Source organism: Labrus mixtus, chromosome 5 (assembly GCF_963584025.1).
Source record: "Labrus mixtus chromosome 5, fLabMix1.1, whole genome shotgun sequence".
Taxonomy (NCBI): Eukaryota; Metazoa; Chordata; class Actinopteri; order Labriformes; family Labridae; genus Labrus; species Labrus mixtus.
The window spans coordinates 17,728,429-17,744,303 of record NC_083616.1 but is presented as its reverse complement, the minus strand read 5'-3'; the positions used below and the strand labels follow the sequence as shown (position 1 = coordinate 17,744,303).

The following is a 15,875-nucleotide window of genomic DNA, read 5'->3' as shown; positions in this document are numbered from 1 at the left end:
ACAACTTGATCATAAAGAGAATTATAGAAGCGATCAACATATAAAACACTAAAATTAACTTGATCTATTTTATATTTTTGGAACAAACTATCTCCACATAGATGTCACTGTTTTTTTTGTTTTTTCTCGTCTGAAGTGTTTTTGCCGTGTCCTCTGTTCTCTCTTTCAGGGCAGCCGTGCAGCCAGAGCACCCTGAAATCCATCATGAAGAAGAAAGATGGCCGAGCGGACTCCAACGGCACCAAGAAGAACCTGCAGTTTGTCGGCGTGAATGGAGGGTGAGTCAGAAAATGTATACACTTGCCCTCCTGTTTGTAAAACCATCATGAATAATGAATTGGATTGTCTTTCAGTTTTCATGTTCAGACCACTGCTTGACATTCTAACTATCTGAATACTTTAGTTTACAAGTCTTCAAAGTAAGTTTAAGGTGCTTCCGCTTTACATTTACAAGGCTTTTATCTTTTGTTCCTCTTCAACCAGCGCTTGTTAACATCTACATGTTGCTTTTTGGTGTGAACTTCTGAGTCTTTAAGTTTCTTTGTGCTTTGTCGCCCCCTTGTGTTTGCCCCCTTCCAATTTCTTTCAGGTATGAGACAACATCGAGCGACGACTCCAGCTCAGAGGACAGCAGCTCCTCTGGGTCAGAAGAAGAGGAAGAGGATGAGGAGAAGGAGGAGTACAGAGGAAAGGAGGGATATAAGAATGTGGGTGGAGGGAGCAGCGGGGAGGAGTTCCTGCCTGAAGGAGAAGAGGACGTGGATAAAAAGGACGAGGAGGAAAGTTCAGAAAAGCAGGAGAAGAGAGAGAGGTGGGGGGAAAAAAATCTCTCTTAAATATATATTTTTTCACTTTTCTGAACTAAACTATTGTATTTGCATTATACATTTAGACGCCATTAATATTTCTTGTTCCATTCAGAGCTGGGCATGTGTCTTTAGTATCACCTCAGACAAAGTAGATAAGCAGCTAAATATTAAAGATAAAGACGTATTGATTGAATTGTTGCACAATCTTACAATGACAGTTTACCTATTTGGTTCCACTGAATCATTTAAAGATGTATAACATTGAACAGTTATATATTAGAATAAAGGCAGCAGAAAGAGACATGCGTTTAATAAAATGTAAAATAATACAGTTTGATTTTTCTTTGTGGTGTTTAAAAGGTATGAACTGAGTGAGAAGATGTTGGCTGCCTGCAATGTTCTCAAGAATCACCTCAGTGACCCCAAAGCTGTGAGCAGTAAAGATGTGGTAAGGATGTGTTTTCTCTTTCATGTATGTAAGGTTTCCTTTTTAACATCTTTGTGAGGGACTACAAATGAAAACTAGTCTGAAGTTGATGCATTGTTTTTTTTTTTTCTGTCTGTAAATGAATAAGCTCCATTCCCTCTCAAATAAACATCAAAAGGAAACTAAAACTTAAAGGACGTAAAGGAGGATGTAAGGATGTAAAGTCTCTTGATTTTTTTTTTTTTTTTAACACTAAGGTGCCTTAAATTCTACACAATTTTGGAATTTATTTAGTCTCATGTTTTTGTTGCTGCCACAGTTTTATAGTCAGCTAAGTTTGGGACTCTGTTTGTACGAGCATGGACGTGCATATTTGATACCGAATCCTGTGAATGTCTATTCTCCTTTTAATGTAAGATACTAGCCTTTGTAAACAGTTCATACTTCATAATATGAATAACTGATGAAAATGTTCCACTCAGTCTTTTCATACAGTAGCATTTATTTAATTTTAGCAGCGTGTACTTCAGTCAGTTTGATAATTAAATTAGAAGTTTTGTTATTCTCTACAAAGTGGCTTCAAAACTTGGATATTGAAATAAAATTTCAGGTTCAAGCACAGACTTGCACATTTAATATAAAGATTATTTTTCACATAATCAGTACAGAACATCACAGAGCTCCTGTGTCATCACTAATGACCTCCCTCCCCCCCCTCAGAGAGCCTGCCTGAACACGGTGCAGCACGAGTGGTTCCGTGTGTCCAGTCAGAAAGCAGCATCAGCAGGCATGGTGGAAGACTACCTGGGAGGATTCGGGGCCATTTCACCCGCTGTGCTGCGCCACATCGTCAACATGGCCGATGGAAACGGGAACACGGCGCTGCACTACAGCGTGTCGCACTCCAACTTCAAGGTGGTGAAGAAGCTGCTGGATGCAGGTGAGTGCTAGCTTGCATAACTTAACCAAAATGATTTTTTGCTGGGAGACATGAAGAGATGTATGTAATAAATTAAACTATAAAAACAGCAAAAAAAAGGAGCACACTCGACAATGAATAAAGTTCAAGGTGCACGACTGCAAGAAGACTTAAACAGACACAAAAAAGTCATCACTCTTAATGTCCTTCAAGTAACTTTTTTTCTGGGCAAGAGCAGCGTACAAAACAACAATGGACGTGTTTCAGCACTAAGCCTAGCACAAGTGAACGCTGATGAAGGCATCAGTGCACCAGTTATTGCAATGCAGCTGGAATCAGCAATAAGTGAGTTAATAGATAATAATAATATAGCATTCCAGCATCTTAAAGGGGAGGTTTGACTGTTTTTTCTTTAGAATATTTTGGGAATTTGACAGCATTTGTAACATTTTTGAGACTTGGGGGGGAAAAAAACATTGTGTTGTTGGTTCCCTGACATTAAATATGTACAATCATTAAACAGTCCCATGTTACATTTTTCTGTTCTCAAAAGTAAAAGGACATTTTCATTACTGAAATGCACACATCTAATACAATGTTCAAATCATGACTTTGACTTTTTGACTTTGCAAAGTTTTCTCACAGCGTGGTATCAGTACTACAGTAAAATCAGGATTGTCGAGCCAAGCTGTGACCCTCTCTGAAAGCTCTATAGTCAGTGATGAGGTCTCGGTCACTCGCTGCTCTAAAAGCCTTTTGTCCCCTCAGCCTTTTGTGTCCTTGTGCCCTGTGACAGCACCTCCACCCCCCTGTCCTCCATTGTGTCCTTTGTCCTTACTCAGTCCTGGTTCCTTAGACCTCTCCGCCCCTCTGTGGCAGCGCAGCCACCCTCATACCCGCCCCCCCCTCCCTCCCTCAAACAGACTCTGATGTCTTCTCTCTCTAGCCTGATGAAAAGGCTGCAAAGAGAAAGTGTAAAGGGGCTGAAGTGATGGACTGAAGCCTGTCACACACTGCTTGTACATCACTGTGTTGTTGGCTGACAGGTGGAGTAGTGACAAGTCAATCACAGTCCAGAATCATAGTTTATAAGAGTTTGAGTCCTGACAAGACCACCCACAGAGCACTTTAAACATGCTGTGTGTGTGTGTGTGTGTTGATTTTGTGTTTCAGATGTGTGTAATGTGAACCAGCAGAACAAGGCAGGATACACACCCATCATGCTGGCAGCGCTGGCCGCAGTGGAGACTCCCAAGGACATGCACATTGTGGAGGAGCTCTTCAGTAAAGGCAACGTGAACGCTCGAGCCAGCCAGGTCAGTGAGCGTCCGGAGGTCATAGGCCAGAAGGCAGAGGCAGGGCATCAACTCACACACTTTCAGAGTCCAGTGAGGGGTCAAATCAGGGACCGGGCTTTGTTTACAAGCTCACGAGTTAAAGTAGAAATTAAGCACAATATCTAAGTATTAAGATATCAGCATTAATAATTTTTATTTGAAAGCTTTGATTTTTTTATATTTTTTAGATTCATCTGTAGATCAGTTTTTTTTCCCTTTTGTGTTAAAAAAAACTTGTACTATGGTGACACCAAGTGGTGAAGGAGGGTAACTACATTGACTTTAGTTTTGTTTTTACACAGACTTGCAGGCTGTTTCTCCATTGAATGAAGGTGTATTGCGGCACATATTTAAGGAAGGAGACACTGTAATTTGTACTCAATGTTTGTGTTTGTGAAAGGGGAAGTCATCCTGCTAGTTTCCATGAAACAACATTTCCTGCTAAGTAACAGTGCACTGGACTTTTAATTTAAGATCAAGATTAACTTTATTGATCCCTGCAAGGGGAAATTTCAGTTTTTACACTTTGTTAATCATGCAACACACACATAGGCTGAAATATACACGCATGCACAGACAGGATCCTATGGACATGCACTAATGGAGAGATGTCAGAGTGACGGAGCTGCCCACAGCGGGCGCTCCTGAGCTGATGGTGGGGAGGGGGTAATTTGTGATTTCAAATAAATAATGTTCCCAGGAAGTACTTTTCAAAGAGCTAGGATGTTCCTTAATCCTATTTTTGTTAATAGCATAGACTTATTTACCAATGTATGTAAAAGAACTAGCTGTTTCAAGACTGCACAATCAAGTATTCAATCATCAGGATGGCGAGCTCAAAACCTAACATTCCTGCAATTTTAGAGTCCTGAAATAGCCAGGACAATAATATTTGATGAAAATGGTAATAAACAAATATGTTAGAAATGAAACAGTCTGAGATTATGCAGCGTCAGATCTTAAGATGTGTGTGAAGTCAAAAAGGATTCTTCATTATGGTATTTTATTAGTCCATGGATTGTGATTGTTTGCCTTTATTCATGCTTTATAAATCGTGTCCCCTCACCGTGCTGTTGCCATGGTTTCAGGCTGGTCAGACGGGGCTGATGCTGGCGGTCAGTCACGGCAGGATGGACATGGTTCGGGCTCTGCTTGCTCACAATGCCGACGTCAACGTCCAGGATGACGAGGGCTCCACGGCGCTTATGTGTGCCAGTGAACACGGACACGTGGAGATCGTCAAACTGCTGCTGGCTCAGCCGGTCTGCGACGCCACGCTGAGTGACAGCGTGAGTTACCCACAGAGGGACAATTAAACTTTGCATTTCACTTTCTCATTATATTCATCTGATCTCTAGTCTTTTAACAAATAAAGCTTTTTACAAAACATCAAAACACAAAACATACAGATAACTTATAAAGTTGTATGCTGTGTTTTAAATTCAGCTACTGAACAGTTTATACAACCACGGCTGAATCAATTAATTGCAACTTTTGTCTAAAATATTGTTGTTCCGGGTCCTGGGTTTGAATCCAACCTGTTGCTCCTTTCCCGCATGTCGTTCCCCGTTCTCTCTCTCTCTCTCTCTCTGGTTTCTGACTCTATCCACTGTCCTATCTCTAAATTGAAGGCATAAAAAGATGCCCAAAAAAATCTAATAAAAAAAAACTGAAACTAAATGTGTTAATAAAAGTCCTTAGTTATAGGTTTTATTGTTATTAAACACTTGCTGAGGGCCAAAATGCAGAACGCATAGATTCAAATGGCAGTCTGTAAACCAGTGTGTGATGTCATAGTGTTGCCCTAAAACTTATACATTACATATAAATACATTTAGAACTAAACATTAACAGTTTGTCTTGACAGAGTGAAAGCTCAGAGATGCCTATCAGGGTTTCTTTTACAACTTAAACACAGCTCTATGGATTTGGTTAAAGATGTTTTGGATATGAATGTGTATTTCCCTCATTCTTTTTCTTAACTTGTCTTTTCTTCAGGATGAAAGTAACGCTCTGTCCATCGCTCTGGAAGCAGGACACAAGGACATTGCAGTGTTGCTTTATGCACACGTCAACTTCTCCAAAGCCCAGTCACCGGTGCGTCCTCATTACTCCCTCTTTTTCAAACACACCTATACTTTTGATTTTTGAGTTCTAACTGGAAATTGTACAAACCTTTTTTTCCAGGGGACCCCTCGACTTGGCAGGAAGACGTCACCAAGTCCCACACGGAGGAGTATGTTCGATTAGAGGCCCCGCCTCTCCCTACAAACACTGTGCTGCTATTGGTTCACGCTGAACGAAGCCTTACCCCAAGATGGATGAGGGACTTAATCCCAAACAACCAACCAATGAATATTCTGGAAATGTATTTTTTTTTTTATGTGCACACGAGAGCCCAAAGTACCCTTTTAACATGATTGTAACCAGCTGGTGCCTCAAGTCCAATCACTTTCTGTTTATCAGCAAACCAACATGGACAAAAATTCAATAACAGAACAACGTTTTTCCTTTAAGTTTTCTTTTTGTCTTTTTTGTTGTTGTAAATTGACAACCTTTTTTTTATTCCTAAAGCTCAATGTTGATCATTCAAGAGCACCAAAACATCTTCATTTGTGAATTATTGTTCTTTCTTTTTGGAGCATATCAGAGAAGACTGATGGAGAATAATCCATCCACATGATAGAGGAAGTATTTCCTGTAAAATGTATCGCTCACCTCAGTCTCGCACTCAGCACATGTACAACTCATGTGGATGAGTCCATCAAAGAGTAGACGTGGTGACCTAGACTGGAGAAATTGTACTTTTATAAAAATCCTTTGTATCTATTTAAAAAGAAGAATCACAGTATTTTGAATATTTCTTATTACTACATAACAACCCATGAAGTTATATATTTATCAAAGTATAGTTTTTAATGCAGATATATGTATTTCATTGTACATACGGTGGTCAGTAGAGTTTAGTCTTTCTCCTTTGTGTCTGTCTCTCGTGTGTAAAATAAACCGTCTGTTCTCTAGTGCTCATCAAGGTGCTGACTTTCATCCTCCAATGAGAATTGAAGTGCCTGAGACTTTGCCATATAACAATAAACTTTCATTAAAGATATAAATATACGTCCTTATTGATGTTTTATATAAAGTTTTTGTGTGTTGTGAGTTCCTAAATTTTCTACATTTGAGTTGAAAGGAGTCATTACATACATTGAATTTGTGCATCTTGGTTTATTTCTCAATCTAAATGTAAATACAAATCTTGGGCAAATTTCTCTTCAAACCAGCAGACATAAACAAAGTGTACGATAGAATAACAAGAGGAAACACTGATTATTACCAAAGGTTATGTACAGTAGAGTTTGCTTCACAGCAGTACCATGATTCTTCAATGTCTCTCCTGACTTTCTTGCAACAGTAAAGTGAAATGTCACATTATTTTAATATGAGCACAGTTAAAAAGGCAGAAGAGATGGTTTAAAAAAAAGAGTAATTGTTTCCAAGACTAGAGCTGGATATTCTGACTTTCAAGAAAATGAAGCAAATTTTACAAGAAAAAACTGAAATATTCACTGAGATCATTAAAGCACAGAATACATATTCACTGAGCTATTCCGTTGCAGCTATTTGAGTTTAGTGAATGTTTTTCTGGAGGGAAGCGATTCGACAGCTGAATCAGTCGGGCTAATAGAGCAGGCTGTTTTCTGACTGGAGGGCTTCCTGAAGGATAAAAAAAAAAAAAGGAGCAACAGTTAAAATACACAAGTCAAAATGTCCAAAAGAGACAGTTTATATCAAAGAGTATATACCAAACACAAAAAAGGATTCATCTTTATTAAACAAGACTTCCATTCTTACAAAACTGAAAGTTATCTTTAGCTAATAGTTAGTGATTGTAGTCTTCTCATTTCAAAATGACGGCCTCTCCAAATTTTAAAGTAAGTCAACTAAAAATCTTTGTTGTTTTTGATGTAAAATCAAAGTATTATTTGCATAGAAAACCCAGATTTAACACAAAATATACTATAAGCCTAGGACTGTTTCTATAAGAAAGATGGAATTAATATAATTATTATAAAACCTTAAATAAAAAATAAAAAAGGTATACAAAACAATAATTAAAGGTAAGAGGAATGATTTCTATGGAATAAAACATGTGCGAATGTGAGTCCTGAAGAAAAGGGGAATAAAATTAAGTCAACAAGACAATAAAAACTAAGAGTCATTGTAAGTAAAGAACAGGACATCCATACACAACATGCCCCCCCTGTAGAACCAGTTCAGGAGGTCTGAACAAACCTGTGCAGAGCCTTGTTGGTGCTGCTGGAGATCAAGTGTTTGTGCTTTGGTGAGGGACGGGGTACAATGCCGAGATCACCCAGCCTGTAGCGGGCAAATTCAAACTGGAAACTCCTGGCTGGATTCAGGATCCCTGCTCTGTGATGACCCAATAAACAGGTAGAAGGTATCTTTCAGGAGTGATCAAGAACAAAAAACTCAGCTGTTTGGGGACAATCGCAAAAATGTCTCTGATTGGATCATCAAAACTTCTCTGAAACAAATGCACTTTAATAGGCAACCAAAAATATAAAGTTGATTCTATTATATGAAAGCAGGTATAGTGATGTATTTTTATGAAAACATTCAAAATGAGTACATAGGGAATATTAATTCTAGTGCAGACCACCATACTGGCAAACAAAACCGATACTGATATTTATTCTCGACTCGTACCTGAAGAGGGTTTCAGGAGAGCGATATATCATTCTGCTGCAGTTATTTACATTTATAGATGTTGGGGTTTTAGTCTTACAGTTTGGTGCACAAAGTTTAAAAGTAGAAAGCTGTAGTGCACATTCACAACCACACACCTTCCCAGGTCAGAGTAATTCTATTTACCTAACTGCTGCGGAGTCAGATGTCTGCAGCTCATTCAGTTGGTCACTCTCAGCAGCACGGTTGTTGAGTTTGGGACTTTCTAATACCATCAACACCTTCTGCATCAGCTGCTGCCACTGGACCACAGAGTCCGTCCCAGAGTCCAGCTCAGTAGAGGCCTCCTGCCGGGAACAGAGCCCACATCACATTTGTTAAAGTCATGAATACATTACTCAGAGTCTGAAATGATGTTACTTTATTCTCTATGTGTGTAAAATGTTTTCTACTTCTTAATCTTCATTTACATGATCCAGATATGTTGATGATACAGATATGAGGTGTTAAGGGTCAAGACTCTTTTTTTTTTGTTGTTGTTTTACCATCAAGGCTTCTCTGAGCATGATGGCTGCCTCTTTCATGATGCTCTCCATCCTGCTCCTCTTCTTCCTCTCTTCCTGCTTCTCAGCTTCCAGCCTACCCAGCTCAGCTCTGTTTTTACTGCACTGCTCCGTCAGTGACCTCTGGTCCTGTCTGAAAACACAGTCATAGTGATGCTGTATGCCCTATTAAAAAGAACAGCCTGGTTTTAAGAGTGGCCTCTGACGAATTAATAGAAGATTTGATTTTTACGAGGGAGGTTTGCTTGATTTTAACCCCAGTTACTGAGTGATTCTTATCTGTAAAGCATATTGAGAGATTCCTGTTCATTTTTCAAACAAATGTGAACGTTTGATCAAATGTCAGTCAATAATGTGGACAGTAGAAACAGAGCAAACTCATACCTGAGTGCCTGCATCTCAGCCTGGACTCCCACGTGTTCAGTCTGAAGCTGCTTGAGGTCATGACTGCGCTCTTTCAGCTCGGTTTGCTGCTGCTGACACTTTTCTGTGAGCTGCTGCACCACCTGATGGACACAAAGTTTTGGTGAATAATTTGCATTTAAGAAGTAAAAACTAGGCTTGGTGGGGGATTATGTTATGTTCATGATGTGATGACAAAAAAAGAAAGCTGATGAAATATAATAAGTGAAAAAAATGTTAACTCTTTCACCTCTAGGCGTATGTAAACATACAACGTTCATATCCTCTATGAGCTGATCATACGGTGGCCAAAGCAATGATTAGATAGATCTCTTTCTTACCCTCTTGAGGATGCAGCTCTGGCGGGATGTCTCCTTGAGCATTTGCTCCAGATTCTCCACATCCATACTTAGCGTACTCTTTCGTTGCTGCAGAGTAGAGTTCTCCTCCATCACAATATGTGTGTGCACAGACAGCTGACCCATCTGGGCCTTCAGCTCCATATTCTCCTGAATGGCCAACCTGGTCGTCTCTGGGACCTTCTGGTTCACTCTGTGCTGCACATCTGCCCCTATGGCTGCAACGTGGCCCTCCATCTCCTTCTCTAACCTTGTTTCAGGGAACAGGATAGAGGCAGATGAGAGGGGAACCATGGGTAGTTGATTTAGGCATCTTATATCATTAATGCTTAAAGGCAAAATCAGTTATATGAATAAACCCTGGCTTTTTACAATTCATTTTATAAGACTTGGAATGACTATCGCTAAAGCCTGACCAATAAATCACTGGATGGGGGCGCTGGTGGCGCAGTGGTTAGTGCGCACGCCCCATATATGGAGGCTGTGGTCCTCGAAGCGGGTGGCCCAGGTTTGAATTCAGCCTGTGGCTCCTTTCCCGCATGTCATTCCCTACTCTCTCTCTCTCTCTCTCTCTCTCCCTGATTTACGACTCTGTCCACTGTCCTGTCTCTCCATTAAAGGAACAAACCCCCCCCAAAACAAAAAAAACACTAGATGGATCTACGGACATCGGCCTGTCATGCCCATTTATTGTTATTGCTGTATATGTTTTCTGGTACAAACTGCATCTTCAAATTGTATCACCATGTAGTTTTTCATGCAGCATAGTTTATAACACATGCGACTGTGGTCTGCAGAATAATTGGTTGCCAGTGTTTAATCACATTACATTACTGTTGAAAAATTCTGTTAAAATTAGCAGCATGATGAGTTCCTTCAGGTAGTAATATCATATTGACCACCTTATTTGTTATAGATATATAGGTGGACTATATGCTCCACACCTTTCTGACAACTTTTTTCATATTAAGGAGAGTCTGTTTAATAGATTTCAAATGATTAAATCTGATGTAATGCTTTTAGTAGTAATGCTGCTATCAAAACCTCCTCTTCTCTAGCAGCACTTTCATCTCCAGGCTGTGGATGTCAGCTTTGTGTTCCTCCTCCTGGCTCGTAAGCTGCTTCTCCATAGACTCCACAGTGGACATCAGCTGCTCCTTCTGCTTCTGAAACTCAGTCAGACTATCCAGCCTGCCAGCTTTGAGTAGAGGACAGAGGAGAGAGAGGATGCCAGAGTTAACCCCAAATGGTTAAATTAGTCTCACTGAGATTGAATTCAAACGTCTTTTGTTTCTGCAGTGAAGGGGTTGAAAATATGAGAAGATGTCTTGTAGTTAATAATGTACTGAAGTAACAGATCTAGTGAGGTGGAAAACACGACACTGTTGTCATATTTGCACACCAAACAATCCTTGTCAGTCTGTGAACAGTTTTCAGTGATAGATTACAAACTGATGAACAAACATTTATTAAATTTGATATGTGTCGGGTTAAAGGTGTCAATTTCTCTCTCATTGTGCAAAATAATTCTAATTATATTTCACCCCCTATTGAAGCTATTGGAGATGCAATAAATACAAAAATATATTGCCAGTTTCAGTCTCACCAAGTGTCATGTTGTCAGTAGTGAGTTCTTTGATCTGGTCTAGGAGCTCTTTCCTCAGCTGGCTGATCTGCAGCTGCAGGGTGTCTCTGTCCTGATCTGCAGCCTCTTGCTGGCCCACCAGGCGCTCTGTCAGATCGTCCACCGCTTCCTCCTTCTCCCGCAGAGTGCGTTTCAAATACTCAACACTGTCTTTCTTCTCCTTCTCCAGTGAGATGTACTGAGAGCTCAAGCTCTGCTTTTCTGTCTCCAGTTGATCACATTTCAGCTGATATCTGGGTGCGAAAGAGACATGAAAGCTTAATCGACAAAATCTGAAATGATTCTTGAAGTACTGCTTGAACACCAGGGTTATGTGTATCATCTTCTGGACATGAAGCAGGTTGGATTCTGTTTATCCCATCATTAATTATCACATGACTTTGATTGGCTGAATGCTGTAGTAAGCACTACTTTCAGAAAGATACTTTGGTTCACAATCTCTAGGTTTGTGACTGAAGCTGGTCTGGAGTGCACTTTCTTTCACTTCAGAATAGTGGCAGTACTAGATGCCTATATTTGAAGTTGATCTTTAAATATGAATTTACATGTAAATAAATAGATTGAACAGTGACCACTGCATTTGTTTTAGTGGGCCATCAGAGCAGTTGAACATATCTGTCTTAAAAACAGGATTAAAACATTTTCTCAAGGAAAAGTAGCAAAAATACTTCACAAATATCTAAAGAATTAAGAATTAAGAAAAAGTGGAACATCCCAGGGGGAAATATATTATTTGAATCTTAGTTTGGGAACACGTTATGTACATATAACTTGAATGCTGCAGCTGGTAAAGCTAGAGAAGACAGTCTATGGTTTAACTTAAAGCTTCTGTGAGAAGATTTCATTTTGTGTTAATCTTGGTGACCCATATGAAGATAGTTTAAAAAACGAAAGAAATATCTCATCCTGTTTTCAAACAGTGAAATGTATTAAATCAAAGTGACAGCCTTATCGCCAATAGCTTGCATAATACGTAGGCTAGTCTATGGTTACGACATGACGTACACGTAATTTGCGAATGACAAGAAGGTTTTGCTAAATGTTCTTTCTTCATTTAATAGCACACCAAGTAGTTTTAACTATCGGTCTCTTTTCCTTAAAAGTAAGGCGCTTTTCGTCTTCATTAAAACAGACTCACCCCTCCAATTGCTCGTTCAAATACCGTATTTGAATCAAATATAATTCCTTTTCTCTGTCGTCAGAGGCAGTTTTGCCTCCAGGAGTATCGGCAGTCCCCTTTTTTGGTGTTTTCTTGTTTTCATCTTGTTTGTCGGCGCCTTTCTTGTCTTTCTTCTTGGGCATTTCGTCTGAGAAAATTGGCAAAAGTTTACTCCGAGAGCTAGAACAAAACTACGCTGTTGCTAGGCAATGTTGCGTTCAGGGACTTAAGGAGAGAAATGTTTTAATCTTACTTCTCGCGACTTAAAATTGCAACAAGATGGAAAAAATAAAATGTTCTGGTCGGTATTTGTATTTTTTCAGTCTTTAAACAAATAAATGTTTTTGAGAACACGTCACGTGACAGTTTTGGGGTTTCAGCTAACATTCGCTCAATATTATGACGATATTTCCAAAAGAAGTGAGAAATCTGACAGATTTAAAGGTATCACAGCTATGGCCAGACAAGATTTAAACCAAAGATTGAAGTCTATGATTGAAACCACGTGTTATATTCGTGAATGGTTCATTACATTTATTTATATTCATACATTTTATTTGCTGTTAAGAAATTCAAAAATTACAATGGTAATAAAAAGATAATAAAAAGTTTCAAAATTACTTCCTATAAGAAACATTATTAGTCAATCACTCAATCAAACAATCAGTCAAGCTTCATAGCACCTTTCATACAACAATCAAATTCAATTCAAAGTGATTTTCAGCACTTGTGTTTCATAGGCGGCAATTTAAACAGTAGTTTTAACCCCAGCTCATTTTTTCTTGGTTGAGTCTTGAATATATCTATGTAATGAAGTTTTATCACATTATCAGCTTCAGAATAATGTTCTTATTATAAGAAATTATTTTTTAAAAGGGTTTCCTCAACTGATTAACTATTTTGAAATCAAATCATTTTCCAACCCTCTGATGATTTCAAACTCAGAAGGACCCCTATGTGGTCAAAGCCAGTGTTGCATGAACAGCATGCCATGGTGCACGATATACTGTGCATGAAGGAAATGTCACAATTTGTGTCTTTTTTTGTTTCCATCATTTCTATTTTGCCAATTTAATATCTGCATGTTCTATCAAAAGAACCCCTACTCTTTGGGTGCTGACCTCTATAGTATACTGGGTGTCCAAGAGAGCAATCATCCTCATAGAAAGGTTAAATGTATTAAATCACAGACTACATTACTCAATTATAATCTCTAATTATGACCTTGAATGCAATTAAAAGCAACATTGCAATGCTGATTTAGACTGACTCAGTCTGCAGGACCAGGACCTCAGGCCAATGAAGTGTAGCAGTTATTTATCTTAAGCGATGTACCAGCACTGTGTAAAGATCAGCTTTTTAATTGGTAACTTTTCATTGCCCATCTATTTGGCTGCGGGGATTGTAATTGTCTGCTCCTGTGTTTTTCACCTCACTCTACTCCCTGCCTATAAATCCACTTGACTTGATTGACCTGTGTGCAGGTTAATTCAGTTTCAGCTCAGTCAAGCCTTTAAATTAATAGGAGAGTATTAACTCACACATATCAGGGGTTATGAAAAATGAGCAACAGTAAATATATTTTAGAAGGATATTAAGACCTTATTACAAGCCAAGGGGAATATCATTGGCTACACTGAGCACTAGATAGACACAATCCAATGAGGTAAGGAGGTACAGGGGTATTTAGGGGAACTAATTAGCATATTTTCATCTCTAACTAATTTGAAAAGTATCTATATGGTGACACAGTTCAATTTACCTTAGTTATCTGTCATGCAATAAAGCTGTATAAAATCTTATGGGGGTTCTATTAGATAGATGCAACATGATTCAACTAAGATTATGAACCCTTGATAGACCTCCTGGGCATAAGTTAATTCATATATTAATTTAAATGTAACATCTGCAAATATCATATTAATTAATTGTAGGTATACTAATAATAATAATAAATAGGTCTTATATTGTGCTTTTCTAGATTCTCAAAGATGCTTTGACAAGGAAAAACAACCACTGATGTAGAAAAACAATGCACATATTTTCTTAGATATTTCCTAATAGATTAAAATTGATGGTGGGCCAAAACACCAGCATTGACCTTTTTTCAAAGAGGGGCTTGTAGTTTGATCCAAAAGATGTTCTAATGGTGTCAAGGGGGATTGTAAGAACATCAGAGGCTGGACCTTTCTCCAGCAATGTAACTCATTCTTTTTCACTTGTATTGAACATAAACAGGCAACTAGCACCAAGCTTTTGTTGCAGCACCTGGAAGATCCTTCTTGTTCTGTTCATGTTTTTTTTCTGATAAACACAATCAGAAAAACTGTTCCAAAGAAAATCAAGACAAAGTCGTGTTTTTTGTACTTGTTCGCTGTCCTTATTATGAAACAATAGAATAAAAGTTATATACGCTCATTTAACTTACTTATTTTTACTTACTGTACCCTAAAACAACTAACCCCCTCATCCCCCCTGTAATGGTACGGTCTGCAGCTCCTCTGAAAAGCCCATTGGATGTCCTCACTTCCTCTTTGGTTGCTTGAAATCATAACCAGCAGGTGTATGTGTGGAGGTCATATACAAACATAAACATGAAGTCAAATATAACCAATAAATTAATTTCGATGGACTGTTCACCATCACCTCATGGTCGGTAAGTCTACCATAATCTTTTAAAATGATCAGTATTTTAGTGTTTCAAGGAGGTTTGTTCATCAGTCTAACTTGTTATCTTTTAATGTGAGTAGTTTGTTTTAGATTGTTTTTTCTTCTTACCCTCTGTGACCAACTCTGCAGGTAAATATATATAGGCCTAAATGTTTATAATTATAGCAATGTTGTTGGTTAGGCCTATACAGGCCTACTTCAGTTTTTCAATTGAGAATCAACCCATAGCCTAAGTACAATGAGTGTGTTTGGTCTCTTCCACTGACACTGAAGAAAAAGGGTTATGAAGAAGTTCAGCTCACTAAGTCCCAGGATCTCGACAGCAACTGTTTTAATAATTGATCCAACACTGAATGGAAAAGTAGTCAACATTAAGCTGAATGTGATTGGAGGTGCAGGAAAACCAATGAGTGAACATCCCTTGTTGTACAGGTTAATAGAGATCTTAATCCTACATTTTTGTTTCTGTTATAAACTTCATGTAAAGATTTATTTTTGTGCCCCCAATTGAGAGACAGGACAGTGGACAGAGCTGGAAATCAGGGAGAGAGAGAGTGGGGGACGACACGCGGGAAAGGAGCCACAGGCCGGACCCGAAATTGGTCCGACGGCCCGGAAGACCACAGCCTCCACACTTTAATGTAACTTTCCAATGAGAAATAGCTTCTTTTCTTTTAGAAAAAGTTTACAAATGTTATTGGCCTACGTATGAATGAGAGATAGAATTGTAGTGAGGGGCCACCCACTGCCCCACTGTCCTCCCAGCTCTCCCCCTCCCACCATAGACTCCCACACCACAGCATCAGCAGGGAGGGACTGGCACCAGTACAGACTTTAACCAGCTGAGCGTGCCCTGCTGGGAAAAACTCCAAAATAGT

General features: G+C 39.0%; 2 protein-coding genes across 6 annotated transcripts in view; one reads left to right on the top strand and one right to left on the bottom strand.

Annotated features, from left to right (window-relative positions):
* The window catches only part of kank1a (KN motif and ankyrin repeat domains 1a), a 53,744-nt gene extending 47,110 nt beyond the window's left edge, over positions 1–6,634 (top strand). For all 5 annotated transcript variants that reach the window (XM_061038285.1, XM_061038286.1, XM_061038288.1 and 2 more), the window contains exons 5-12: positions 170–278; positions 590–811; positions 1,170–1,257; positions 1,957–2,176; positions 3,329–3,471; positions 4,581–4,781; positions 5,491–5,589; positions 5,680–6,634. In XM_061038285.1, coding sequence (XP_060894268.1) covers positions 170–278; positions 590–811; positions 1,170–1,257; positions 1,957–2,176; positions 3,329–3,471; positions 4,581–4,781; positions 5,491–5,589; positions 5,680–5,742 — 1,145 coding nt within the window. In that variant the 3' untranslated portion in view covers positions 5,743–6,634. The remainder of the gene's footprint in view (positions 1–169; positions 279–589; positions 812–1,169; positions 1,258–1,956; positions 2,177–3,328; positions 3,472–4,580; positions 4,782–5,490; positions 5,590–5,679) is intronic.
* Positions 6,635–6,703: 69 nt separating this feature from the next.
* On the bottom strand, positions 6,704–12,537 carry cfap157 (cilia and flagella associated protein 157). The gene is made up of 9 exons (XM_061038291.1): positions 12,307–12,537; positions 11,130–11,401; positions 10,568–10,721; positions 9,506–9,773; positions 9,147–9,268; positions 8,745–8,895; positions 8,386–8,546; positions 7,786–7,923; positions 6,704–7,206 (listed from the first exon to the last, which is right to left on the bottom strand). The coding sequence occupies exons 1-9, from the start codon at positions 12,468–12,470 to the stop codon at positions 7,110–7,112; spliced, it is 1,527 nt and encodes a 508-aa protein (XP_060894274.1). The 5' UTR covers positions 12,471–12,537; the 3' UTR covers positions 6,704–7,109.
* Positions 12,538–15,875: the final 3,338 nt, after the last annotated feature.